A 27,783-nucleotide genomic window follows, 5' to 3' on the forward strand; every position below is an offset into this window, starting at 1 on the left:
CAGTAAGCAGCCTATTTTGTTAACGCATTGACTGTGTGCGGAGGTGATTTACTGTTTAATCGCAGGGCGCCACTTGGAGAATAGTGGAAGAAAAGGCGGTTGTGCAAAAGCAATGTGCACAGATGGCTCCTTGCAAAGTTGTGCAAGATAAAGAGCAGAAAAGGTGAGCGTTATTGTCTTAATCTTGCTCTTTAATTGCTTTTAAATATAGTTGCCGATAAACTTATGTGGTGCTATTCATAGACTTGTTCTGCATTCAGGACGACAAGCAACAGGTTGAGCAGGGATGTCCTGGCTGTCAGGTGACCAGACGCCGGTCCGCTGCAACGCTCCACTCTGCAGCAGCGAGCCTCATTAAAATTCTCTCCCCGTACTCGCGCGCGCGGTCCTCCCTCACTCGGTGGGTGGCACCGTCGCGACCAAAACCCCGACGGCTGACTGCCTGGAGGGCGGAGAGAGACGTCAGAGCCGACGCAGTCGAGAGGCGGGAGCAGGAGTTTCGGCAGGGGTCTTCAGAGCGTAACGACCACGGTTGGTGACACCGCCTAGTGCAGCGCATCCAGCGGTTGGATACCACAGCAGGTGCGACGTCACACTGACCCTTGCGGGCGTCCTCCGTATGCTGATGGTTCCCCCCTCGGCAACATGTGCACTTCGACGCGGTGAAGTGTGGCTCTCTCCCCGGCGTTCAAGTATTATTGGTCTCGGATACGCCGACGTCACCGCGCTGCCATATAGGTGAGTAGCCTTATTCGCAACATGAACATTTCTGCGTGGATCCATAATACTGTGGGCATTTCCTATTCCACGTGAATACACTGTGTGGATTTCATTGCCAGTAGATGACATATTTTGCTGCATTCAGCTCAGTAGTCTTTACAACAATGTATTTAACTGGCTTGGACCAGACTCATTGTGCATTGGCGTCCATCTGCCTTGACCAGTTGTGTTGACAGTGACATAGACAAGGGTATTATAAAAAGAGGAGTCATAATATAAAAGAGTGACTCTCTTATATACATGGCAACATGTATTAATAAAAATACAAAGTAGGAGTATATGACCATAGTCTCTAGCATGTTTCTCAACATTTGGGAACATTTTAGTGTACTTGTTTACTTCCCCATCCAAGTTTTCCAAGAGCGGTAAACCTGACAACCTTGGAAGATCTCTTCTTCCTCAATTGGCCTTTGAATGTTTAAGGAGTCTGAGAGACATGACAGCAACAAAGCAGATAATAGGAGAAACTCTGTTAAGGCCAAATAGTCCCTTGTGATGCATGTGCAGGGAGGTCCAGCCATGTTTTCGGGAGCAGTGAGCGCCGTTTTAAAGGGTGAGCTGATTCAACCTGCTAGCCAGACCTCTCCACTGTGACAGGAATGTTTGCTTATTCCCCTTATTCCACAGACCCATCACCCCCCTTCTATCCTCCTTTGTTATATTGGACAATCCCTCAGTACCATGTGTGCAGTGGCAAGGGGAGGGATCAGGGTCACAGAAGGTATTGACATCTGGAGAGGACAGCGTCCTCAGGGCAAGCATGCATGCTGGTTTGAGTATTAGGCTACAAATGAACACATTGTGTAAGGCTAATGATGGTATTTATTTTGAATAGTGCTAGAGTCAGGCCAGTTTCCTTTGTGTAGTACCAATTCATCTATCCATTTCCTACCACTTGTCCCTTCTAGGTTGCGGGGGTGATGGAGCCTATCCCAGCTGCATTCACAATACAGGTTATATCAAGGCACATTTGCTATGGAGAACGGACTTCCATACATTTTCTTCCGCTTGTCTGCATTGTGGATGCAGCCTCTACGCATATAGACAGTTTAGATTTTTGCTCGAAAAATTCTCAACTAATGTCCCAAACTGTCTTCTGTATAGTGTGTCATGCATGATTGGAAAATTTAAAGTCCATATTTGGAATAAGTAACCCCTTTAGTTCTGTTATCAGTACAGTCCGGAAAAGTCTTCATCAGCGCTGGGCTGACGGGGGAAAAACGCCCGGAAACTATCAGTTTTCTCATCCCTCCTGGACAGTCTTATCACAGGAAATGTGGAGGACAAAAGCTACTGGGAAAGTATCAGGGAATGTGGCGACAACAGGCTTTAGGCAACTTGTTCCCCCCATGACTGGTAGAGAGTGGTACATCAGGATGTGGAATGCAGGCCCTTGTGCTCTAGTTGGACTTCGTACTGTTTTCCTGGCTGGCAAAATAGCAAGCGGTCCAAACAGGATGTCACTCGAGCAAAGAGGGGAATGCTGGTCCGTGTGTTCCTTTTTCCTGTGTTTGATAAACTACACAAACTCAGATCCATGGCGGCTCTCGATATGACTCCGGAAACTTACATGACAGCGCAGACATCAATTGCCAATCATTGTGCTTGCTATAGTTTGTCACTGTACCTCGTTGCCCAGATGCAAGTGGACTGACAAAAGGGAAACATTCTTTGTATTGCATGTTGTAGTTTCCGCCAAGTCCTGCTATTAAAGAAACATTTTGGATATTTCATCGAAAGGTTTTCTTTAAACAGCTCCAGCCAGCAAAAAGGATAATAAGGAGGAGCAGAAGAGGAAAAGCCCGGCTAATGAATAGCTAGCCATTATGTTTACTAATTACATGGGTGTGGGGGTCATCGGGAGATAAGAGTGAGGTGACCGCCCGAGCATGAGGGCGACGTGATTACGAGGTGAATTCCTCACATTCCTCAAATTCATCCATGCCACTCCAGACTGCCCCTCCACCCCTAGGTGCCACTAAGGACCCTAAAGAGAGAGGCGGGATGAAAGTACCCGTTGGGGTCCAATCTACTTATGTTAGCCGATTTTTCTTGAGACCCTTTAAAAGCATTTTAATGCGGTAAAACTATAGAACATTTTCAATAGAGTGCTTGTCCACATTGAGATTAGGATTGAGCTTTTTTTCTTCACATTCAGCATTCCATACAGGAAGTACAAATACTGATACAAAGTTCTTCCCACTTTTGCAGCTATATGAGCTTCCACTCTTTCAGGTAGACTTCCTATGATTTGGAGGGTGCTTGTTGGAATTTTTAATTCCATATGTGTGTCCTTGCTTTGTCATAACATTTGATACTTATGTTATAATACTCTAAAATGCTTTGAAAAGCATGATTGATTAATTAACTGATTCAATTGAGGGATGGTGCCATTACTGTTTATTATTTGACTGAAAAAAGAAACATGGCAGGATGGAGTAGTCCTTTGTGTGGGCAGTCCTGGGACACAGAGGGTTTGTGTTCTTGGACCTAGTGGCACATTCTTAATGCGTCACAGATGAGCGCCTTTAATAGGATTATGAGAGGACCTGTTGGCTGGCGGAGAAGTCGCCCAGTATAGGGGTGGGATGCATTTTACCCCCGGCAGGCTTACTGATGAGCCTATGGTGTTGTGTGATGGAAGTGTGTGTGTAGACAACACTAGCAAGCGTCAGCACAATAACGGCAGCCTCACCTATGAGGATTAGCCTCTAATGGGGCGGGGGCGGTTGCGACCCCCTGCTCAGAAGCAAATGACCGCCTCCTCTCATCACGCAAAGTGCAATATCATCTCTCTTGTTGCCTTGGCAACTTCTTCCAAAGCATTTGAACATGTGAAGCTAAAATAAAACATTGTCTTGCAAACAAATAAAGTGCTGGCTAGTGCTTGTTGATTGAAGATCACACACCTCCTCAACCTCTATTAGGAGTTGATGATGGAGCTTCTGTGTCCTTTGCTGCATTGTTTATTAAAGTTTTCCAAATATTCTGCAAGTACCAACTTGTGCACGGATCTTTAATATAATATAGAATATGTCATAAATCGAAATTCAGTATTGAATGGAGAGTCTGATTGATAGGCTATCCATCCATCCATTTTCTACCGCTTGTCCCTTACAGGGTCGCGTGGGGTGCTGGAGCTTATCTCAGCTGCATTCGGCTAGTGGGTCACTAATGCTCTTCACATGCAGGAAAAAAGTCTTTAAAGAAGTCACATGTAGGAGTAGGAAATACAGAAGGAATGTTTCAGATGTTTTATCCGAATTCTACTTAAAAACCCCTAATCAGAGAGCACTTGGTGTGAATTACGTAAGAGATTCTTGTCTCCGGGGGCATGAAAGGTGCGTCTTAATCACAGACCGCATTAATCCTGATTAAAGGGATAATCATTTGCATAGTGGGATTTAGCCCGGTATGTGTGAACTTTTGATTGCGGTGCTGATTTGGCAGCTGCGTCACCATGGTGACAGCGGCGTCATCCTAAGGTGCGCATGGTCGGAGGTGGATGAGGGCAGCTTCAGCAGTGAACATGACACCAACACACGAGCCAAATGGGACATACGAGACAGACGTCTGGCTGGAGAAGAGATTTTCAGACTTGGCGTCTTGTTCCTAGGACAGACGGGCATGCGACATGTTTGACCATACATTGTGCATATGGTCATTACGTTCTCAAGCCATCCCTGGGGCAGCGGAAGCTTTAAACAAACTGCTGTGAAGGTGTTTCCCCCTTGCCTTCTCTTTTCTTTCGATTCTTCACTCCATTAGTGATAGATCCCATGGTCCATCTCGCAGTTTTGTCCCAACAGTGAGGGCGTGGCAGAGACACCTGCAGCTATTTTTTGTCCCGTCGAGGGCCAAATGGTTAACCTTTAACGAGGATGGTCGTAAACAGGCCCCCGGTATGCAATTGACCTTCGTTTTTGTCTGCTATTTTTTCTAACGGGCCTCCTAGGTGAACGCTGTATAGTGACAGTATGGACACAAAACAACAATGCAGTGAAGATGTTGGGCTCTGGAGGCCTAGTTTATTTTTAACAGGCTAAAATTGTGTGTGCAGATGAAACAAAAGTAAGCAACACAGCTAAGACATCTAAATCAGTGTTTGATTAGAAAAATATACATAACAATGAGGACTGTCAAAATTAATGAGTTATCTCAAGTGATTAATCACCAAAAATGATCACATCAATCAAGTATTTATTTGTCTATTTCCCACTTTTGTATTATTGTTTGTGTTGCACTGCTTTTAACGAATGTACGGTGTCCTTGAGTGTCTAGAAAGGCGCCTAGAAATAAAATGTATTATTATTATGTTCACACTTGGATTATTAATGCAGTTTATTTTGACCGTATATACGCTCTTTTACCTTAGCCACTATACCGTCAGTGATCAGATCAATGCATACGTCAGTACACAAAAATAAGTGAGGAGACTCCGACTGGTGTGCTCGCTGGCAAATTTCACTCCAAAATACAGCCTAAAAGAATCTTAAATAAAACTGTTTTGTGCCAATAAATGGCATGCATTCAAATAAAATGTTTAAAAATTTGCCTGGATGAAATTCTGACAATACAATTGCAGCTCTGTACAAATATTGGTCTTTTCTTAAGCAAATTTTAATTATGCAGGCGAGTAGTCAACTGTAATTAATCATAATTATACAAATTCCAAAATTTTATTAATCTGATTCTTTAAAAAAACAATCATTTGACCGCCTTAATAAATATATACACACAAAATCTGTATACATTCTGCTGTATTCTGGAAAGGCATTCCATTTTTCAGTAGGCCACTGTGCGTTGCTGGTACGGTTAATAAACTGAGATAAATGATTTGTAGTTGGGCTGTCTTTGAATAGTCAAAGATTCAAGGATTCAATTCAGACAGTGTGGCGAGAGATGATGACTGATTAGTGACCGGGAGCAGGTGAGTGTCCCGACCACTAAATCAGAGGCAGGTGACAATAATCAGCACTCATGGCAACAAAGAAACAAACCAGGGTGCTGAAACCGAACTTAATCAAGAACTAAGGAAATACTAAACTAAACAAAACATGATCATCACATCTTTATTAATATGCAGTTGAGTTTTTGTCACCATTTATTACTTTATCCTCCTCTATCTCATCATGTGATGTCGTCAGAGCAATGCAGAAAGCAGCTACTGCTGTGAGGTACACACTGAAGTAGCTGCTCTATAACATCTACTCCATTTTTATGCTCTGAGCAGTCTGTCACTAAAACTTTTATTTTTTTAATCTCTACATTTTCCTGTACCACCTTTTAGTTTTCACTTAAATTCTCATATTTTTGTTTTTCTTGTGTTGTTTCTTTCTGCCCCACTCTCATGGACTGATCACCATTAAAAATGATTGGATGAGGAAGGGCTACAACCTGCGTGGGTAGGACTTCTGCGCCTCTGGAGCCTCTCATTGGGTCATTTCGCCAAAGAGGCTTGACAGACGTAGCCAATCAATCGTCATCTTTTTTTCATTTCTGTGTCAACCAATGGTTTTGGGAGAGGGAGTTGTAGCTGGCTGCGAATGACCAAGGATTGTTTACTAGGAGAGGATGCTCTACCGCACACGAGAGAGAGTGAGGAGGCTTACTGATACAGCCTGTCCGAGAATACCACAAATGTACGTTCGTCAATGTGTGACGTCAAAAATGGCCCACTGTTAAAAAAAAAGACTTCAAAACACAGCATTCAGAGGCATTCAAAACTGTGTGCTAGCTTGTTCCCATTTGCATGAACATTTTGGCATTGTTTAAAGATACACCAACACTGTAGCAACATTTATAAGTAAAAAAAAAAGAAAAATGATCGTAGGTCCTCTTCAAAAATACATTATAAAGCCGTTCGTTGAAGTGAACAAAACAGATCCAATTTGCAACTTTTTCCATCTCAAAAAAAGGCCAAACCACTCTGATAAACAAAAAAGCATGGTAGCCTTTGGATAGTTTAGTGAGTTCCACCTCTCTGGTGCAGCGCCGGGAAGACATCAAACTTGACTAAATAAAGGAAGTAATATCTGATGCGTTGACTGCAAAGTTGATAGTTGAATCAGAATCCTCTGAATTGAATCTTGAATCTTTGACTATTCAAAGACAGCCCAACTACAATTAATTGATCTCCGTTCATCAACCATGCCAGCAACGCACAGTGGCATACAGAAGAATTGAATGCCTTTCCAGAATACAGCAGAATGTATACAGATTTTGTGTGTATATCTTAATTAAGGCTCTCAAATGATGGATTTTTTTAAAGAATCAGATTAATCAAATTTTGGAATTTGGATTGATTATGATTAATTACAGTTGACTACTTGCTTGCATAATTAAAATTTGAACAGTAGTTGTACAAAGCTGCAATTTTATTGTTTAATGACTGCTGGGCCACAACATTAGGTACACCTGCAGACTGCAGCACGGATTTCATATTTCAGTCATTCACAACTCCTCCAACACGAACATTATTGTTTTTGCACTTTTTGGCTTCTTATTAAATAACTTTTTTTAAATAGATTCAATCTTGCACGTGGAAAGTTTAAGTGTGGGCTTTAGTTGATATAACACTCGCGTCAGGGGGTGCATTCTACGGCGGGGGTGCATTATCCAGCACAACAGCGGCGCATGGACTTCATTTATAAGTAAAGGTAAGACCATAATAAAGTGTTTTTTATTAAATGTGCTTTTTTCTGTGCTACAGTTTGAATGTGTACCAATGATTGTCACACACACACTAGGTGTAATGAAATTTGTCCTCTGCATTTGACCCATCCCCTTGTTCACCCCCTGGGAGGTGAGGGGAGCAGTGGGCAGCAGCGGCGCCGCACTCAGGAATAATTTTTGGTGATTTAACCCCCAATTCCAACCCTTAATGTTGAGTGCCAAGCAGGGAAGAATGCTGGTATGAGCTTTTAAACATAACCCGTTAACTGCTGCCAATCAAATGGTGAATAAGATACTCTTTAGGGTTCATATGTTTGTAAATCTGACTGTGATGAAGTCAGTGCCTCACCAGCGATGAACCTCACCGCACATCACTGTTAAAAATAAACTAGGCCTCCAGAGCCCAACATCTTCACTGCATTGTTGTATTGTGTCCATACTGTCACTATACAGAGTTCACCTAGGAGGCCCGCTGGAAAAAATAGCAGAAGAAAACGAAGGTCAATTGCATACCAGGGGACTGTTTACGACCATCCTCGTTAAATGTCAAGCATTTGGCCCTCGACGGGACAAAAATGGCCCTCACTGTTGGGACAAAACAGCGGGATGGACCATGAGATCTATCACTAATGGAGTGAAGAATCGAAAGAAAAGAGAAGGCAAGGGGAAAAACCTCCACAGCAGTTTGTTTAAAGCTTTCGCTGCCCAAGGGATGGCTTGACAACGTAATGACCATATGCACAATGTATGGTCAAACTTGTCGCATGCCCGTTTGTCCTGAACAAGGAACAAGACGCCAAGTCTGTAAATGAGGAAGCCGCACCGGGCGTGGCGCAGTGGGCAGAGGAAGCCGCACCGGGCGTAGCGCAGCGGACAGAGAAGGCTACACCAGGCATGGCGCACCGGGCGTGGCGCACCTGGCAGAGGAGGCCGCACCGGGCGTAGCGCAGCGGGCAGAGAAGGCCGCACCGGGCGTGGCGTACCTGAATTAGAAAAAAAACCTTGCTTCGTGACATCATCGGAGCGCGCCGGCAGTGTGACGTCATCGGAGCGTGTATTGACATGGCTAACAGCCCATGCGGTGAAGTGTTTGGCAAAATTATCAATGGGATTACCAAACATCGGTGGCGAGGAAGACAAGGCTGTTTGCGGCTTGCTTGGATCCGGATGAGGAGTTTGAGGGGTCGGCGCGTCCTGGCAGCGAGTCGAAGCCTTCACAGATGGCCTCCGCCTTCGCTGACGCGTCCGGGACGGCGGTGCGACGATGTCCTCAGGCCAAACGGAGTCGATGGGGACCAGCAAACTCTCAGGATCCCACATCAGACTCTCACTCTCCTCGGGAGAATAGCGAAGGGTCTCCACTTCCATTACTCTCAGCACCAATCACGTCTCCTTGTCCAGTTCGTCCATTGCGGGAAAATTGTATGCTGGCTGTTTTCTGTTACGTCTTGGTCGCATAGTTATGCGCTGTTCGTTTCCCCAAGAGGCAGCTGGACGTTCAGAAGCAGCATGCGAGTAGGAATAATCATTTATTACCATTACCAGTCAAGAATACCAAAATAGGAATGTGCCGACGGCACGGGGCGCTAATGAAAAGCTTAGCACATAAACAAGAATTACCAACGTAAAGTGTTGCGCATAACCGGAAACATGTGGCCGTTCCGTGGGCGACCACCTCGCCAGTTGCGGCGGCGTTTAACAACCATCTGACTTGTCCCCGGTAGCTTCAGGGACACCTGGCCTGACGGCCCACTCCCTCCGCCCTCCCGTGACTTTGGACTTCTTGTGTTTTTTTGTTTTTTTCTTCTATCTTGGGACGTCTGGAATCTGTCCCTTGAGGGGGGGTACTGTGATGATCCGTTGGCGGATCATGTTTGGTTTAGTTCAGTATTTCCTTAGTTCTTGATTTAGTTCGATTTCTGCACCCTGGTTTGTTTCTTTGTTGCCATGGGTGCTGATTATTGTCACCGACCTCTGATTCAGTGGTAGGAACGCTCCCCTGCTCCCGGTCACGAATCAGAGAGCTATTTATTCCTGCCTCTTGCCACACTCTGTCTCGCTGTTTTGCTTGCTACACGTTACGTTGGTGATTCTTGTTTCTGTGCTAAGCTTTTCATTAGCTCCCTGTGCCGTCAGCACGTTCCTATTTTGGTATTCTTGCCTGGTTATGGTAATAAATCATTCTTCCTACCTGCACGCTGGTTCTGAACGACCATCTGCATATTGGGGAAACGAACAGCGCATAACTATGCGACCAAGACGTAACAAAAGAGGTGATACTATGTGTGAGGTTTCCCTCTTGTTGTGGGTTCTCCTGGCCTACAGATCTTCGGGAGCCCGGTAGACAGTTTGAATTGAGTCTTTTATTTTCATAAAAATCCGGGGGTGACTTGCTTTCCAGCAATATGATTTGTCTCTGAGCGTGTGTCTCTCTCTGGCTCCAACTCCAACAACGTGTCTCTGCCCGGCTGCCGCTAATAAAGGCGACAGGTGATTAGATAACAAGCCCCAGGCGGGCAATCTACTCACCTGCCGCTGCTTCGAGGCCGGTCCTTACACACCCCGCTCCGCGGCAGGCCCGCAGGCCACGCCCCTCTCCACACTATGGTAAGCAGGTCTGCCTTCTTCCAGCATGGTATGGTTGTGGATAAAACATCCATGAATGGTTAAAAACGGTCACCTAATTATTAAACTTCAAATGAAATAATTGGCACATATGATGGTGTGGTGAGTTACAGCAAAACATAGTTATCTATAGCATTGGAAAACAATAATAATACTGTATTATTCATTTTTATTAACCATTTAAGCCCTATTATATACCTACTTCAAATAACGCCACTTTACAGATTGACACGTTTGTTGCAATGCGTTTTGCATGGGTGAGTGATAAATAAACAGTCCTAAATATTTAATAAATTACTCCAGTACCTTATTAAGTGCAACTAAGCAACCCACATTAGTTCATTCATGGCTCCACAATGTAAAAGGATATTGTTCAGCATTGTGGTCATAGTAAGGGTTTGTGATTTATACAGTAATGGGGTGAGTTGGCCCAATATCTGTGAGTAGATTGTAGTGGGCGAGTTTGGATCAAAAAAATCTGGGGCCAAATTTTTTACCGAGTCCACCTCTGGTTGTCACTTGTCATGTCAGTCAGGTGAACTGTAGTACCACATACAATATACAAACTGATTATGTAAAAGAAACACAACTGTTCCCTGCTGAGATGATTAGGTTTAAAGAATGACCTCAGATGTTTTCTTTGACAATCATAATAGAACTTATGTCGTCTAAATTAACAACATACCAAAGTAAAATAATAGTAATAACATTGTAAAACCTACATTTTACTTTTACGCTTGTACTGTTTGAAAGAATGTAAACAACTCTACATTCTTATTTAAATGTGTCTATATTGATATGAAGGAGTTGCATTACATTTTACTTAATGCTCTTATATACTATTGGCAGGAGGAAAGAGAGCGATAGAATGTGGATAGAGGGTGACAAACGGTGGATAGAGGAACGGAAAGAGAACAGGGTGAAGGCAGAAGTTGCAGAATTTTGACCTCTGTATTTGTCAAATCCTGGTTATGGCCTTGGGCATGAAATCACCATTTTACATCTGATTCATTCTTGTTAATTAGTGTGTATAGAGGTCTGCTTAATTGTTCTGTTATTTGTTCCGATACTAATCTATGTGGGATCTGCGGAGGGTTTACGCCGCAAATATGAAACTTTGAAACTGTGGCTTATATCTGCATTGATGCGTATTTGCTAATGACCTCAATGGAGGACTTATAGCCTCTGATCTGTCCTGATCCACAACCGCACTGCCGCTCACCTCAATTAGCCGCTAAGTACTCAGTTACTCAACACGAAGCCCCATGGCTCCTTATAGCTCATGGGTTCCACTTTCCAACTGACTTGTTTTCAAATGTGCAAAAGTGGCTAATTGGTTTGTTTTGCTCATCGCTGTTTGCGCGATCCACATTGATATTTCAGACATTCATGACCGTTTTGCATGGGTCTGCTTATGTCAGCCTGACTCATGCATAATAGGCCAAAGTGATGCTATGTGTGTGTGTGTGTTTGAAGGCAGCCAGCACGCATTCAGGACTAGCAGCTTTTGGAGTTTAATCTGTCGCTCTCCTAGTGGGGGATGAAGCATAAGAGGGGTGTTGGGGGTGGAAGAAGAGAAGAGAACAATACAAAATCTCCTAAACCCCCCCACAGACCCTCCAGCCAACCAAATCCTCTTCCTCGATCTGCCGCATCATATCCCCCCGATGTCTCTTCTCGCTTTGGCTTTTGGCAATCTCTCGGCAATCCTACTTGCACGGAAACCAGGTACAATGCAGCCCCCACATCCAGAAACACACCCTCCCCTCTGCTGTTGGTTCCTGTCATTGTCAGCCAAGTGCAGGCTGTGTCAAAAGGTTAAAATTGGGTATGTGCATTGAAGTAAGGAACTTCATGGACAGAGTTGTAGTTCTTGACTGCTAACGTGTGCTTGACAACAATTGCCCATGTTGCAATCCCAATCTTCTGCACAATTGTGTCAGTACTCGATGGACATTCCAAGCACTTCCTGTTCTTACAACGACATGCTGTCCCACCTTCAAATAAACTATTGTTACAGGAAAAGCATACTAGAAAAATTCCACAGCCTGTCGTCATCGCTTTGTTCCATGATATCTTGCTATGCACTATTGTTCTGGAGGAGTGTTTCCTCTTACAATATTCCCCATTCCCCTATTTCTTGTTTTAATAGCCAACTCTAATACTTTGAGTTCCTAATTCTGCTGCATTAGTTGTTACAACTGCACAATAGTGGTCCACTGTCATAAGCAACTGTTTTTGTACCCATTATGCCGAAAAGCCGACCTTTGTCCCATCTGCTCTGTTGGTTCAAAGGGATTAAGCTTGTTTAGGGCCACTATTGGGATAGAGGCCATCTTATTTTGAAAAGAATACAACTGAGAGAAAAAATAGAGGGCGCTAGCTTTGTTTGTCATCTTGCACCATTTATTATTTAATGTCTCCTTCAAGGCACTGTGATATTAGTACTTACCTCAGTTTGGACTAGCAAAGATGGTCCTATTTTGCTGTTGTATGGCTACTGGTGGTCCTGAAGGGTAATTTGAACATTAATAATGAATAAATGTAAAGTATTGTATTTATTTATCACCAGAGTTACTTCCCTGCAGGCACAAGACATTGATCCAACATTGATTATACATACATGTCCTTTAAAACTGACTTCGAAACAACGTTGCAAAATAGCTGTATTTGTAAATTGAGACATCTTTGATGTCTAATGTTGGAGCCACATTGTTGGTTTGGAAATGACCAAATTTTAATGGTCAAATCAACATCACAACCTGACATTGAATAAACGTAGTCAAAAAACATGTGTTTCAACGTTCTATTTGTGTTTTAGATTATTGGTTGGGAAATGACCAAAATGTAATGGTCAACAACGTCAGAACTCGACATTGATTAAACGTCGTCAAAAAGCATGTGTTCCAAAATTAAGTTTGAGTTGCTCAATGTCGGGACCTAATTCAACAAGTTGTCAATGTTGTTTCAATGTCTGTGCCTGCTGGGAATTTGCATTGCTGTGCAGGGTCGCAAATCAACAATACAAAGTTGAGGTTAGGCAAATTGTGGCGTTGTCGTCATGGTTACCTAACCTTGTAGGTCAATACCTGGAACTGAAAATTACTCCTGTGTCTCAGATAAAATAATGTTACTATACATTTAAGTGTGGAACCCTTGACTCTTGACGTGTACAGTTTGGGAATATGCTTTTAATTGTTACCGTGGAGGCCAGTCATTTGCTCTATGAGGTAGAGTGGTGTACATTGTACATTGAGGAACAGGAATAGACCATTATTCTTCCAAAAAGCATACCTGACCAATCCATAATCCTATCTTTGCTTAGTGTAGTCAAGAGCTTCATCATTTCTGTGTAAATGTGTAAATACCCTCGCCATTCTTTTCAACTTTTTTTTAACTCAGCCAAAAAGAAGATGTGTGAGGTGGGGTGTTTAAGGGGTTAGCTATTCTTTTTCTTCCAAAAGTCCTTAAATAATGTACTTTTTAATGTAGTTTATCAGACAGAAAAGCATGATGTCCTGGCTTTGCTGGAGCGTCAAAACTGAACAGAACTCGATCTGTGGTGAATTTGAAATTCACATGCACAAGATGTTGTTATACTGTCATCTAATTGAATAAACTAGATGTATGCATATTATTGGTATATGCAGTCAAGTGAATATTAGTATAAACAATTGCAGCTTGCATAAAGTCTGAAATTGTATGCACAGGTCAGCCACAATAGCAATCAGTAGAAATTACGCTTTGAAAGTAAAATATTTCATAATAAGAGTCTGTGCAATAACCTGCATAAAGATGGAGAATCCTTAGCAGGTAGTGCCAAATCTTATTATTGGTGGGCCGCCAGAAATATGATACGCTGGGATGCATGAACCTATATTTTAACTTAGAATAAACTCAGACTAAGCAAAACCACTTACCAGTGTCACCCTGCATCTGTTGTTGTTTTGGCCCAGGGTGACAAGTGTAGCAACATGCAAAATTATCAATAGCAAGGATGGGGGTGTCGCAGAAGGACGGAAAGACAGTGACAAGGAGGCGCAGGTTATTTACGACTCAGACGGTAAGCGCTAGTGAGCTGCATCCTGATGTTTGCCCTTTACCGCCTGACTGGCTCATTGACTCCCAGGAGAGAGTGGGAATGCTTGACAAGTCTCCAGCAGGCCAGATATCTCCCATTTGGGAATTCCTTCAACAGTGAGCTGTGACCCTCTTGTGTATCAAACATTTTTGTCTGCATTAAATTGACTTTTTTGTCGACACCGTAAACTCTTTTCTCTCGCCAAACCTAAAGTGCAGATCCTTGCTGCAGTTCTTGTACTAGTGGTAGTCTAGTCTCGATGTGTCAGTCTGGCCTCCTCTTACATTTAATGAGAGAGTGACACCTTTCCTGGTGGGGGGAAAGCAGATAAAGTGACAACACTGCACTCGCCTCGCCGCCTTACAAGACTGCAGAAGTAGTTGTGTTAACACTGCAGCGTTGGTGATGTTGCCTCCCCTCCTCTGTGTCGCCTGCTTTATTGTGGTGCAGAACTGCATTGTGCAGGTGTGCCTAATGTTTTGAGGCTCGTACAGTTTTTCTGTTGAAGATTTCGCGCTGACTGGTTCTCTGTCTCCTTCGGCACGCTGAGAGTCTAATCTTCTTTTAATGGGCGCTGTGCTGCTCCGCTGTGACGCTGCTGATTGATAACCCTCACGCACACACCACGCGGTGCAGTGACTCAGCAACATGGCCGCCATTTTTTCCTATAAAGCCTTGTTTTGTCAGTTTAGACTTGGATGTTGCATCGAGTAAACACCTTGAATCATTTAGTTCTTGTCCACACCCTAATTGGAACATTACATTTAGGCCCTTAAAGCCACAGTGTCTATTTTAGACTGAGCATCACTTCCCACTCACTAAAAATGATTTCATAAAGTGAGCTTTAATCAGCGTGCTTCTTTCACAATAAGCCACTTTTACCGCGGGAACATTTAATTAGAAGGTGTTACTATTCCATTTCTAATCGTCATCTAATAATTTATTCTACATTATATCAATTTTTGGCACCCTGTCATTGGGTACCAGCTGCAGTGGTGGGGTACCGAAAGGGCGGAGCTAAACACAGTGCAGTCTGTTGATTGGTGAACAGAGAATACTCACTTCCAGAATGAGAAGATGACAAAAGGCACATCCTGATCGACTTTACAAGAAGGTGCTGTTTGGAGTGGTTGCCATAGTGACAGCTGACGCTTCTATGCATGTCAGTTACCATGCAGTTTTGCAACACCAATAAAAATGCTTTCTTATGATGCTAGGTGCTCAGTGACAGGAAGCAATGCTTAATGAGCAGGAAAAGGTTACTAAGCCAAGTTGTGATTTATAGAGGCAAAGGTCACTTAAAGGGGTCATAGACTCAAAAACTCTTTTGTCCCACACGCCATCAGACTGTACAACTCCTCTCTGGGGGAGGGGGTACTATGATGACAGGGGATGCAAAACAATAACATATACCCCCATTATTTATTATTTACTTTTTAAATTATATCTCAATTATGTACACTGCTGCTGGAATTTTAATTTTCCTGAGGGAAGTCTCCTGAAAGAATCAATAAAGTGCTATCTATCTATCTATCTATCTTTTATCCATCCATCTTCTTCCGCTTATCCGAGGTCGGGTCGCGGGGGCAGCAGCCTAAGCAGGGAAACCCAGACTTCCCTCTCCCCAGCCACTTCGTCCAGCTCTTCCCGGGGGATCCCGAGGCGTTCCCAGGCCAGCCGGGAGACATAGTCTTCCCAACGTGTCCTGGGTCTTTCCCGTGGCCTCCTACTGGTCGGACGTGCCCTAAACACCTCCCTAGGGAGGCGTTCGGGTGGCATCCTGACCAGATGCCCGAACCACCTCAACTGGCTCCTCTCGATGTGGATCTTTTATGATTTTTTTTTTCTACATTTAAAACCCTTCCTACATAACATGTAATGGTGGTTCTTTGGTCACAATTTTTCATAGAGTATATTTTACAGACTATTTTCAAACCACTGCAGGGGTAGGATGTCCAATTGGTCTTTTTATGTACATAGTCGTTCACATTACAAAAAAATGCGATGTCTAATCTGAGCGCAAACTGACGTCATGATGTCATATGTGCTGCGGTGTACACATGGCTCCAATTCTAGTTGGCCTCAATCCCAATTTCAAGGATTTTGAGCAGTCAAAGTTAAAAATGTTTTAACTGAATTATTGCGCGTAAAAAATTAAGAAGGAAGAGTGCAAGCATTTTGGCTCTTGCAGTTTGTGGGACGTTTGCTTCCACGTCTGCTCCGAAGAACGTGTGGGCGAGCAGTTGAAGCCAGGAGTGGCGGGACATTGACGTGTGTTCCTAAAACATACTTTTCTTCTCATTTGTCAACTATTATTTTGCAACCGTTTATTTTGGCAAAGGATTTTTACGCTTATCGCTATTTGATGACGTGTTGGTTGGATGAACATGACCCGATTGTTGAGAGTGCAGTCACATCGACTACACACCTGATTTATCTCCAATTACAAAAGAGGCCTGGGTCGGGTTTGAAAAATTGGAATTGCACTGTTCAAATCAACATGAAAAAATTTGATACAGGTCACATATGGGCAAAAACATTGGAATTGACATGCAGTGTAAACAAGGTCTCTCTGACCTTCTCCTCAGGATACCCTGTTTTGTGGGTGTTTTTTTACATGCCTCCACTTCGACTGTATCTTGTCCACCCCAGGCATGTTTTAATTTTTAGCGCTTTCATTAGAGTCTACTGACAAATATAAGTTACAACTATATGCTACTTTGTCTTACAAATTACAACAGTGCAGGATGTATGTGCATGTACAAGCCAGTCTGCCCTACAACAAGTGGATAGAAAAAGATGGAACTCGTTGACTACATTGTCGGTATACAATGGTAGACTCGTGCAAAGCTCTTCGGGTAAATATATTCTATACATGGAGATATCCGCTAACGTCAAATGTCGGAAAATTGTCACAAGTTGCAGGGTAAATTCCAAACGACTTGTTTGGAGGTTGTATGAAGGAAAATTGTTTTATAAATGTCTCCTCCATGCCTCCATGGTTTGATTTAAAAATTTTGGGACTTATGCATATCCCAAATACACATAAATGGGTACCAATAGGTAAGACAAGTTAATTTTGCATAATAGGTCCCCTTCAATAGAGGAGGTGGGTTTTGATGGGCACACACTCCCCCGAGTGCTCCTTACTCTGCCAGCGGCGACACACTCAGTGAATGTCTCAGAAGATGGCTTACTCTGGTCAATGTTTAATGCACTGTAATTGGTTTTGCTGAATGACTGAACGCCAGTGTTGATTTAAAGCCACCCAATCGATGCTGACCACAACCATGATGGCAGGCTCCTGTTGTCTATAGCCAAATATTGCTATCATGTTATTGCTATATTCCGTTTGTTGAAAGCCTTTCTTGGAATCCTTAGATTTGCTTTTTGACATCTTGTACAGACAGTTAGTCACAAAGCATCATGTAGCTTGAGCCTTTTGTTGATACCCGAGCTTCATTTGACCCCGTGTCTCCTTTCGTAGAGAACCATGAGCACTGTAGAGGAGGACCCGGATCACATGATACCATGAAGACAAGCCTGCAGGTCCTGCGCTGCCAGCTGCTGAGTGAGTAAATTGATTTTTTAATCATATTTTGTATTCATTACTTATAATTATCCATTAATTATATAAGAAGAAACGTGAAAAATATAACTGATAAAATGTAGAAAAAATGTGATACCTTCATCAAAAATTTAAGATATTTGATGGTGCGAAATGGCCTCAGGGAAGTATTGTACATTACAAACTCAACATGCTGCCATTTTCCCTTAGTGGGTGTTTTACTTGCAGCGCGCATGGTTGCTTTAAATTCCGAGGATGGGTTCAAGACGCCGCGAGTGCATGTACGGCAGCAGGTTCACTGGCGGGCTACCAGTGCTGAATGTCACATGAATATGGAATATGGAACAGCTCGCGGGCTGCTGATCTCTGCTATGTTTTGCTTCAGGCCTGTTGGACAAATCTGTCTCAATCCTGCTTGAAAGTGACAAAGTACTAGTGTGAAGGAAGAGGTCAGTGTAGTAGTTTCAAATCTTACTAAGGCTGGAGAGCTCTGTTGGTATATTACACTTTGATTAAGATGGTATTTTGTATGCGTATGCCTGCAAAGTATTAAGATGTTCCTCATTTTCCTCTATGGACCAGCCATCTGGAGGAGGAGGAGGAGGCACAAGTGCCTCAGGCTGCAGGCAAAGGGAAGAGATGCTGCATTTAGCAGTGTTTCAAATAAATACCTGCCGCAGAGGGGTTTTTTCGCTGTCAATGTCTGTTACGAAGCTTCTTACCTTACCGAAACACTATTTTGTTCGAGGTTTAAAGCTTATCAGATGAAGGGTGCACTGCAAACTTGACTTAAAATCCAGAATCCAAAGCATGTCCTGTTTAACGTCTCTGCTTCCTGTTTGTGCCGCTGCTGCCCTTTCAAACGGCCATTTCTAAATCGACACCACAGGAACCGATTAGCCGATAAACATGTACGCCCCTCAAAGCTGCCGACGTTCAAACGGGAAGTAGTTATCTTTATCTTTGGGTTCCCATCTGTAGAGACCACTCCACCCCAAACAGGAGTGTCCCAATGGTCCACAGGATGGACCCGAGCTGTCCAAAAAAAGTACAGAAACACACCCAGAAGCAGAGATTTTTTCACCACTGCAAAACAGACTTAATTTAGTTTTACACGTGACCTCCACACCCTTAGAGGACAGCTTATTTCCAAGAGGTGAATCACTAGAATGTGCGTATTAAGTGAATATATTCAGGATGGAGGTGAAAGAGGTAATATAGTGGTGGAGGGGGAGATGACAGACTTAACAAAAATTCACTGATGGATGATGGATTATATGCAGCTCCTATTTTTGGCCTCTCCCTGCACTCGAGTGTTGCCAGCCGCCCACATAATGCACAAGCAACTTCGCATCGTAAGCAAACTGCTCTCCTCTACATGGAGCATAAGGTGACCCCTGTATACAAAGATAAATATGTCCATCCCACATAAGCAATGAGTAGGTGTTCCTGCGTGATGGATGGCACTTGAATGTTCACACCGAACTCACATGCTGACTTGAAGCCCCTACAGGCAATCCACGGGGGGAATATTGCAGGGTTCCATTAACCGGAATAAACACTAGATTGCTTTCCATCTCATCACGTTCGCTGACGTTGAGTCTTCATCGGCCGCAAGAAGTGCGCTTTGCGGCTTGATTTACTGACGCCTTCAAGCATGGAGGACTTGGAGGAATGTCACCAGCCTCTTAAGAGGTCCAATTTAGCATGTAACCCACTCCTCTTCCACGTTCTCTTCCACTGAGTTCATGGAAAGAAGCTTTGTGCCATTATTCAAACAAGCAGGTGTATAATGGCAGTGGTATGTCGTTTGTAATTGTTTGTGACATCTCACTTTGTCCTCCTTTTTTCTAACGCATTCCACCTTGTTTTTTAATGCAGTAATGGATGCTCTCAACCGTCCAATTTAGTTTTCCAATCATTTATCGTGCTGATTTGCTCCCTGTGACTGTGCAGAGGCAGGAGGGACCCCACCATCTCTCTGTCAGCCCACGGTGTTGCCGTGGTGACAAAATAAACCTGTTTGCCTGGTTTGGTTTATTATAGATTTTAGGTAGCCATTCAAAAGAAAATGTTGAGTTGCATTAGCTTGTCTTTATAATTTACTGACAAACACGGTGTTATCGTGAATTAGTCATATTTAGTGTGTGAAACAACAGAGAAATAGGTCTGTTTGCTTCACGTTTCATCTCATGACACACGCCATAAATCAACAGTGCTCTCTCTTCAGAAACAATTTGACGGGGGCACCGTAGGTTACAGACATGGCAGTTTTGGTTAATGGGAGACAGCTTCCAGACACACACTCAGGATGAAGAAGGATGGTAGAATTACACTAGTACCTCAGCTTTCTTTAGTAATCCGTTTCAAAAGGTCCAAGAAAAATCTAATTGTACAAAAAACAAAAAAATATTTCTTAATGGAATAATGTAAATCCAATATATTTGTGATCCAACAACACATTTTACAGAGAATAATTATCGTTTAACAAGCAGAAAACAATGCAAATTACATCTAAATGACAAACGAAAAAAAAGAGGTGGGGCGGAGAGAGCCACGTGGACGACACCTTCGTTCTTTGCTATGAGTTCTCTTTAAAATTAATTAGTGTTTCTCACCTTTTTTGTCAATGCAAATTTATTTTGCCCCATGGTGGCTTATTTTATTGTCAAACTCACTTACAAAAAAAAGCTTATAGACTGAGTTACCAATGACTGAATTTTTTTGTTTTGGCACTCGATTCTGCTGAATGTTGCGTGGGCAAGCAGAATTGTTATGCACAATATTTTGATGTACGATAACCGAGGAATCGTGAAATTAAATTAAAGGTATGAATCTTTGGGCACCTAACGAGTCGATCCGATTCCAGTTCCTGGGGTGACGATTCGATTCAAAATCAAATTCTCGCAATGTATTGTTTAGTATAATAATTATACAATTTTAAAAACAGGTAACAGGTTAGAAAAGCTTGCATGGAGATGACCTAAAAACACTTATAAATTAATTACCGGTATTGTAAAAAAATTTCTTAGAATGAATGTTGTTTTGTTTTTTTTTATTTTAGAAAATTATAACTCGATTTAGAATCAGAATGAATAGGAATCGCGACTCAGAGAGAAATCTATTATTTTTGTGCACCCCTAAATGGAATCATACGAAAAGTGGGGCCTATGAAAACCGAGGTACCACTGCAATTGCATCTTGGCTTTGGGGTTTTTGGTCCTCTGTGGAAATCAAAAATGAGGTGTCTTTACGTCTTAGTGTGCATTACTGACCAGAATGTAAAGAGTTCCCTCTCCAATGGGATTGAAATGACCTTACATTCTGAAGGAAATCCAATATTTGATAATATATGATAATACCTTTCTTATCCTGTCATGTCACATGGTCGCCATGCCGACAGCTTAAATACACAGCAAAGCTCCAATGGGAGATCCACCTTAAATAGCTATGCTAGACTGTGTGCCAATAAATTGGAAATGAATGACTAATCTGTCACACATTTATTTTTTTCTTGTCTAAACATCGATTACAATGACATGGCTGTAGTTTGCTGGTTGGTCATCTTTGGGGGTCAAAATATTAGAAATAGCTCCCACTGCAACTTGTATTTGAAGCAGCACCACAGTGATAATGATGCCACAAGCAAGCAAGGGGTCTGATTGGAGAGCTCACGATTTGGCAGCCTCATCGTTGCTCTCCGACGACATGTCACAGTCCAGTGCGCCGTGCGGTTAATGAAGCAATCTCATTAAACGAGAGGAGTGAAGAACACAGTAGATTAAAGGCGGAGGTGTGTAATGAATGCTCAACAAGACCGCGTCTCCTGTGGATTGCAAGACGGAAGGAGGGGTCTCGGAAAGGAATTGTGCACGGGCACATAAAGGCAAGAACATAAAGAATTGGTCCTTTTTGTGTCTCTGCAGGTGTTCTCGCCTTTCTAGCACTGCCAGCAGTACTGGTGTCATCAGCACAGGAGTTGTACCTCGGCCATATGTCCCAGGACTCTGTCACCATGGCAACTGCCAGCAGCAGCAGCAGCAACCACGTCCTGTCTGCCGCTGAGCCTCTCCACCTGGACTGGCACAGGGAAGGATCCAGCAGCGGGGAGTGGTCGCTCAAAAGGGCCCCTGGACCCACAAACATCCGCCACCTCTCATTCTGGCGTCTCACCACTCAACCCTCCAGACGGGCCCCAGTAGAACCTCTCGCTCATGACCTGGTTACTGTTGTCCCAAACGCTTTGACTACCCATAGGCACAACTTGAGAAGGGAGAACCCACTTCCTGTGAAGAGTCAAGAGGATAAAGATGAAGTTCTTCGGTCCCTCAGGGAGCATGCTCAGGGACACCACGTTATCACCCTGAGGGAGGTGCATGCCGATAAGACTGAGCCCCCAACGGATGAGCTGCTGTTGGCGCCTATGGCAGAGTTGATCGCTGCTGGAAAGAATCCATCAGAGAATCAAACCTCCTCCGTGCCCACTTCCGCTCTCTCCACAGAATTCTACCCTACGCTGAGCCCAACTAACCACCTGACAACCAATGACACCGCCAGGGTCACGTTCCCACCCCCCCTCCCTAACACCACAGACAATGACCCTCTTGGACCCGGGCGAGTGACAGCACACGTGGGGGCGCCATCCAACAGCAGCAGTGCCCGCAATGATACGCCCGCTCAGGAAAGCAGCCACTCAGAGCGTCCATCCACAGACAGCGGTAGCTTCCTGAACAGGCAAGTCCCCGCCACCACAAAGGACCCCTGGACCGCCGACAACAGCTCAGGGCCCACAGTAGACTCGCCCCCATCCCGCGTCACCATCTGCTTGAGTCGGATGGACATTGTGTGGATCGTGCTGGCCATAAGTGTGCCTGTGTCGACCTGCTGTAAGTAAAACAGTAAAAAAATTTAATATTGTGCTTTTTTTGAAAAGTGCGTTCTTGAGGCTTCTGATTGGCTAAAATGGCCTTAACATTGAATTAGACACAAACCCACTATTAGCAAAAATCAGTGACCAGTGATTTTTTTTTTCTGTCGTAGCCGTGCTGCTGACCGTGTGCTGCATGAGGAGGAGGAAGAAGTCGTCGGGTCAGGAGAACAACCTGAGCTACTGGAACAATGCCATTACCATGGACTACTTTAGCAGGCATGCCGTGGAGCTGCCCAGAGAGATTCACACTCTGGAGAGCGAGGTACAAAAGCGCCCACACTCAGTTGAGACTGTGTTGAGTTGAGGCTGCGCTATCAGTCAGCAGAATGGAAACAACACCAGGATCAATGTGTTCAGTCAGCAGCAGGCCTCGGGCAAAGAAATCCTGGAACAAACTACATGATGATGTTTGTTGGGGGCGGAGAGGGTCCATAGGCACTAATTAACAATTATTCTGCTTATATTGATGCTTTGGGATACCTTTCAGGCTGTGTCTCAAACAGGCCCGGCCCTAACCAATCTGGCGCCCTAGGCAAGATTTTAGGTGGTGCCCCCCCACATCGGCAGTGAGGTGTATATACTCACAATTAAGAAACCGAATAGCTTTGTCTTTGACCTTTTTTTTTACTTAAAGAAAGCAAATTAACAATCAGAATAGTTAACAAGATTAAAAAAAATATGGATAAATAAATGAATACAAAAAATAAAAAATGAATATATGAAATACAATATTTTTACATACATAAACACAAAATAAAACGTTTCAACAAGTTGCATAAAATAAATTAAAAATACAATATAAATAAGGCACTGCACAAAACAAGATGTCAAACCAATATGACTTTAACAACTATATTACAAAAAAAGGGGATCCTACAGAGTTCTCTATTTGTGCTTTTTAATATTGCATTAACTAGAATGACTTACAAATTACTGTACACCAGGGAGTACTGTAATTACCTAACGTTACATTATTATTTTCCATAACAATTTAGCCCCCTCCACAATATTAACCCGACGTTAAAACAGAACTAGCTATTTATTGATTAGCAATTGCCGAATCATGTAACATTAGCTTAATGCTAAAAAGCCAGGTTACTATCACATTCTGTAACAAACAAATAATTTCATGTAGGCTAACGCTACCTGCTACCTCTGTCTTTTTCTCGTTTCTCCTCTTCTTTTCTCTTTTTTCTTCCCTGGGCACCTGACAGTTTTGGCCGTTTTGACATCTTGTGTTGATTTTTTTATGTGGTGACGTCCAAAAAGAGTCATGCTACAGGAAGGGAGGGGGCGCACCGTGCCGGGGGAGGGGGGGCGTAATGTTGTAACAAATAATATTTCTATTAAATAGGCTTTACTTTGCATTTTAATTAACGTGGGATTATTTTATGTATTTAGAAATAATAGTACCAACTTTTTTTTTTCTTTTTCCCTCCAACATTTGGGGCATGGCGTGGCGCCCCCTGATGGACGGCGCCCTTAGCATTTGCCTATACGGCCTATGCCACGGGCCGGCCCTGGTCTCAAAATAATCACTTCCGTCAGAACACATCAATATATGTAAAAATTATGCCATCGAATGCGACATCTATACTGATGACGCACTGCACTTTTGCTCTTAAAATGCTAGTGTAAGTATTAGGGATATAACAATGAACTGCGGCAAAACTTCCGTTGGTATTATCATTTTAAATAAAAAAATATCTAAAAACATTAAATGATAACTGCACTTCGATAACGGACTCGCGGACTGACTGGTTCCAGCTCGCTAGTTTAAATGCTAACATAAAAACAAGAGACATTAACTTATCTCCCCATTAGAAAACTACATACCCTAATCTAAATTCATATAAACACGTTGTTGTCTGAGCAACTAACATATCCAATTGTGCACAGGAACCTGTGCTCTCTTAGGACAGAGTGACTGTTTTATACTCAGGAATACCAGACAGAGGTTTTTTTACGGTGCGTTCAAGGACCTTTGAAACAGAGTAGGACGCTAGAATGCCCACCAAAATTGATAAATATTAATAATAGATTTTATTTGTAGCTGAGATAGGCTCCAGCGCCCCCCGCGACTCCGAAGGGAATAAGCGGTAAAAATGGATGGATGGATGCTCTTTTCATTTAAATAAGTCAAAGTGCTACAGTACAAACCAATATTTAACACACTAAAATCTTAGCCATTAAAACAGATAAATTACTAAGACTAAAACACTATCAATGAAGCATAAGAAACACAAAACATGTAAAATAGTGGCAGTGTGTCTATTTATTTTAGTTATTAATTGTTGAAAAATAAATTGGTCGAAGATTTTAGTGTGTTTATAAATACTTTTGAGCACGTTCAATAATACTGCGATTAAAATAATAACCATGATAATTTGGGTCATGATAACTGTGATATGAAATCTCTAGTAAGTATGTATAGTGTTAAGTATGGAAGTGCGCAAATTGAGACACAGCCCAAGTCTGATGCTGCTGTCACTGCTAATGTCGTACAGTTGTGACAAGAATTGATACGCCTCTGCAATTGACTTTGTCTTATTAATCCAAATATTGCTTTGACTACATGTCACAGTCTCTAAAACATGACATGCCAACATGCATGTCAAAATTACAAAGAACATGTGCTCTGGAATGTCTTTTTTATTGTTGGTTACATTGCCATCTAGTGGCTATAGATGCTGTAACAGCGTAAAAAGGATCTCCTAGCCAACTTTGCCATTTTATGTCATTTCTGATGCAATTTGTTGCACATATGTCTATTTCCATTGACCATCCATTTCACCTGATGTCTCTTTTTTCTTTCATTCCTCCAATTTTTCCTCGTCAGGAGAGGGGGGCCGAGGTTGAATCATGTGTAGGATGCCCCTGGTGACACCCAGGTGTTGTGTTTGTTTGGTAGGATAATGCAACTTAGTCTAAATCTAATCGGATTTCAAATTAAGATCATTAGTTTTTGTTATGTTAGCTATGGTCCCTCTCCTCCCTCCTCCACTCCTGACTCACCATTATCTACCATTTTCCATCATCATCTCCTCCTGAGTCACCCCCACATTCTATCTCTGTTCACCTTACAAGCGCCGACTTTTATTCATTTTTATTGGCGAATAGTGACTCACAGTGTTGTGCTAACTGGTGTATTTTTGCAGGAGCACGACAGTTGCCTGCCGCCAAACGGGGACTACAGCAGCAGCAGTGTGGTGCTGGTGAACCCCTTCTGCCAGGAGACCCTCTTCATCAACAGAGACAAAGCGTCTGCCATCTAGAGACAATGCCGTCTTATTTTGTAAAACGCTGCATATGGCAGAGAGCGCGGTGATGTATACAGTCTTTACTATGAGGATGCACCTGCATATTTTTCTGATGTACATTTTTTTTACAAAATTATTAATTGTGATAAAAAAAAGTTTTTATGTCTTTATAAACAAATGAATTTCTTTATTGACTGTGGCCTCACAGAGAAGAAACATGCTATGATTATTTAGATAAATAATCAAGCTAAAATGACTTATAGGCTGTTCAACCTGAATATAATGCCTGTTTTATTTTGTTGGGGGGTTGACGCACGTTTCCAGGCAATGATCACATGATCAGTCATTCAATGGCTTCAAATCAACATTATACTCAGTGGTATGTTATTTTGCATAATTCAGAAGTGCTGAAATTAAAAAGATAATTCTAAAATACACAACCAACTGTATTTTTTTCCATTATGACCAATTATGATATGTCTGCACCACCTATAGTATAATCTGTTTAATATTATAAAGAGATAATAGGGGTGTTCATGAACAGCTTTAAATCTTGGGTTATAGTCCTTTATTTCAGTGTCAATCGAAGAGAAGTAGCTGCTTCTCTTGTCACCAGCTTCTCAGAGGAAGGGCCACGCTGTTGACTTAATAATTCCTCAGTTATTGCCTATGTATGTCATATGTGTGTCTGCTGTAGTCTTCCCCAACTTGTTCTCCATGCTCATGTTGCCCTGTGCCTCTGTGTTTGTGTGTGTGTATTGTCACTTGTGTGTGTCGTGCCCAGTTTGAGATTTGCTCCAGCGCTTTAGCACTTCAACCACCTCCTTTATTACCATGATCCAAATGCTGAGTGATGAATCACACTTTACGTGCTACAACCTGTGCCCAAACATTCATTATGAGCACATATAAGGAAGGGGTGGTTTATTTTGTAAAAATGCATCTCAATTTGGACATTTCGAGTGCATTTTTTAAAAGATAAAACCTTTCTTTTGTTTTATATTGCGTTGCTGCAACATCCACTTAGTATTTAATGCTGCCAATTGTCGCTTCACAATCATCCTAAATGTGTTCAATCATGGAATGAAAAGGTGATTCTTAACAACGTGGATGTTGAAATTTATATTTTTTTGCATTGGCTTCTCACAGCCCAGCTTGTTGTTTTGCACAGTGGAGCAAAGTGTTCAACATGATGTATTTTTTGTACTGTAGTATATACACTGTACTTTTTACTGCTGAACAATAAAACAATGAAAACAATCCCTTTTCATTCATAGGTTTTAAACTGAATCAATTCTGTTGATTTTATCCAACATAAATCGACTTATGTTGGCTAAAATCATAAAAGCCTTTGAACGGGAGCGCCCCTGACTCCCTACCAGAATATTTTATAATGCATTTAAAAATTGATAAATTTAATACATGCTTAATCTGTAGAAAATATGAAAGTGATGTGGTCAGGAGGCAGTGACGTGCAGTCAGGGGAGGCAGGTGAGGCGGGGCCTCACATGCCATCATGGAAAGAAAAAAAATGTAAAAAGAAAAAAAAATCATTAAATTGTTATATGTATCCAGTGATTATACTATAAAGTTATTTTCCATTTAACTTCACCAGTTTTAGATTATTTTTATTCAAAATCGCTGAATTTTCACATTTGCCGTTCAAATACTGAGAAGAGACGATGCGGTGATCAGCAGCCAGTTGAGGCACGTCACTGGTTGTGCCTCAACATGGATTGCGGACTCGGCTAACTGATGGCCTGCTGTGCAGTGAGACCGTATTGCTATATGAACTATATTTCACATTTCCATAGTTTAGTTAGCTGAGGTATATAATGTACAGTGTATTTTGTCAACAACTGTA

At 42.5% G+C, this 27,783-nt stretch overlaps 1 protein-coding gene across 1 annotated transcript; it reads left to right on the forward strand.

Annotated features, from left to right (window-relative positions):
- The first annotated feature begins 28 nt into the window (after positions 1-28).
- On the forward strand, positions 29-27,273 carry LOC133630109 (transmembrane protein 108-like). Its single transcript, XM_062021419.1, has 6 exons — positions 29-163; positions 261-738; positions 17,649-17,732; positions 21,656-22,615; positions 22,770-22,921; positions 25,818-27,273. The coding sequence occupies exons 3-6, from the start codon at positions 17,693-17,695 to the stop codon at positions 25,932-25,934; spliced, it is 1,269 nt and encodes a 422-aa protein (XP_061877403.1). The 5' UTR covers positions 29-163; positions 261-738; positions 17,649-17,692; the 3' UTR covers positions 25,935-27,273.
- The last annotated feature ends 510 nt before the right edge of the window (positions 27,274-27,783 follow it).

This window comes from Entelurus aequoreus, linkage group LG15 (assembly GCF_033978785.1).
Source record: "Entelurus aequoreus isolate RoL-2023_Sb linkage group LG15, RoL_Eaeq_v1.1, whole genome shotgun sequence".
In the NCBI taxonomy this organism is placed as follows: Eukaryota; Metazoa; Chordata; class Actinopteri; order Syngnathiformes; family Syngnathidae; genus Entelurus; species Entelurus aequoreus.

Coding starts and splice junctions, on each gene's coding strand:
- LOC133630109 (XM_062021419.1), top strand. CDS start 17,693: ATGAAGACAAGCCTGCAGGTCCTGCGCTGCCAGCTGCTGA. Junction 17,733..21,655: donor CCTGCGCTGCCAGCTGCTGA/GTGAGTAAATTG, acceptor GTGTCTCTGCAG/GTGTTCTCGCCTTTCTAGCA. Junction 22,616..22,769: donor TGTGCCTGTGTCGACCTGCT/GTAAGTAAAACA, acceptor TTTCTGTCGTAG/CCGTGCTGCTGACCGTGTGC.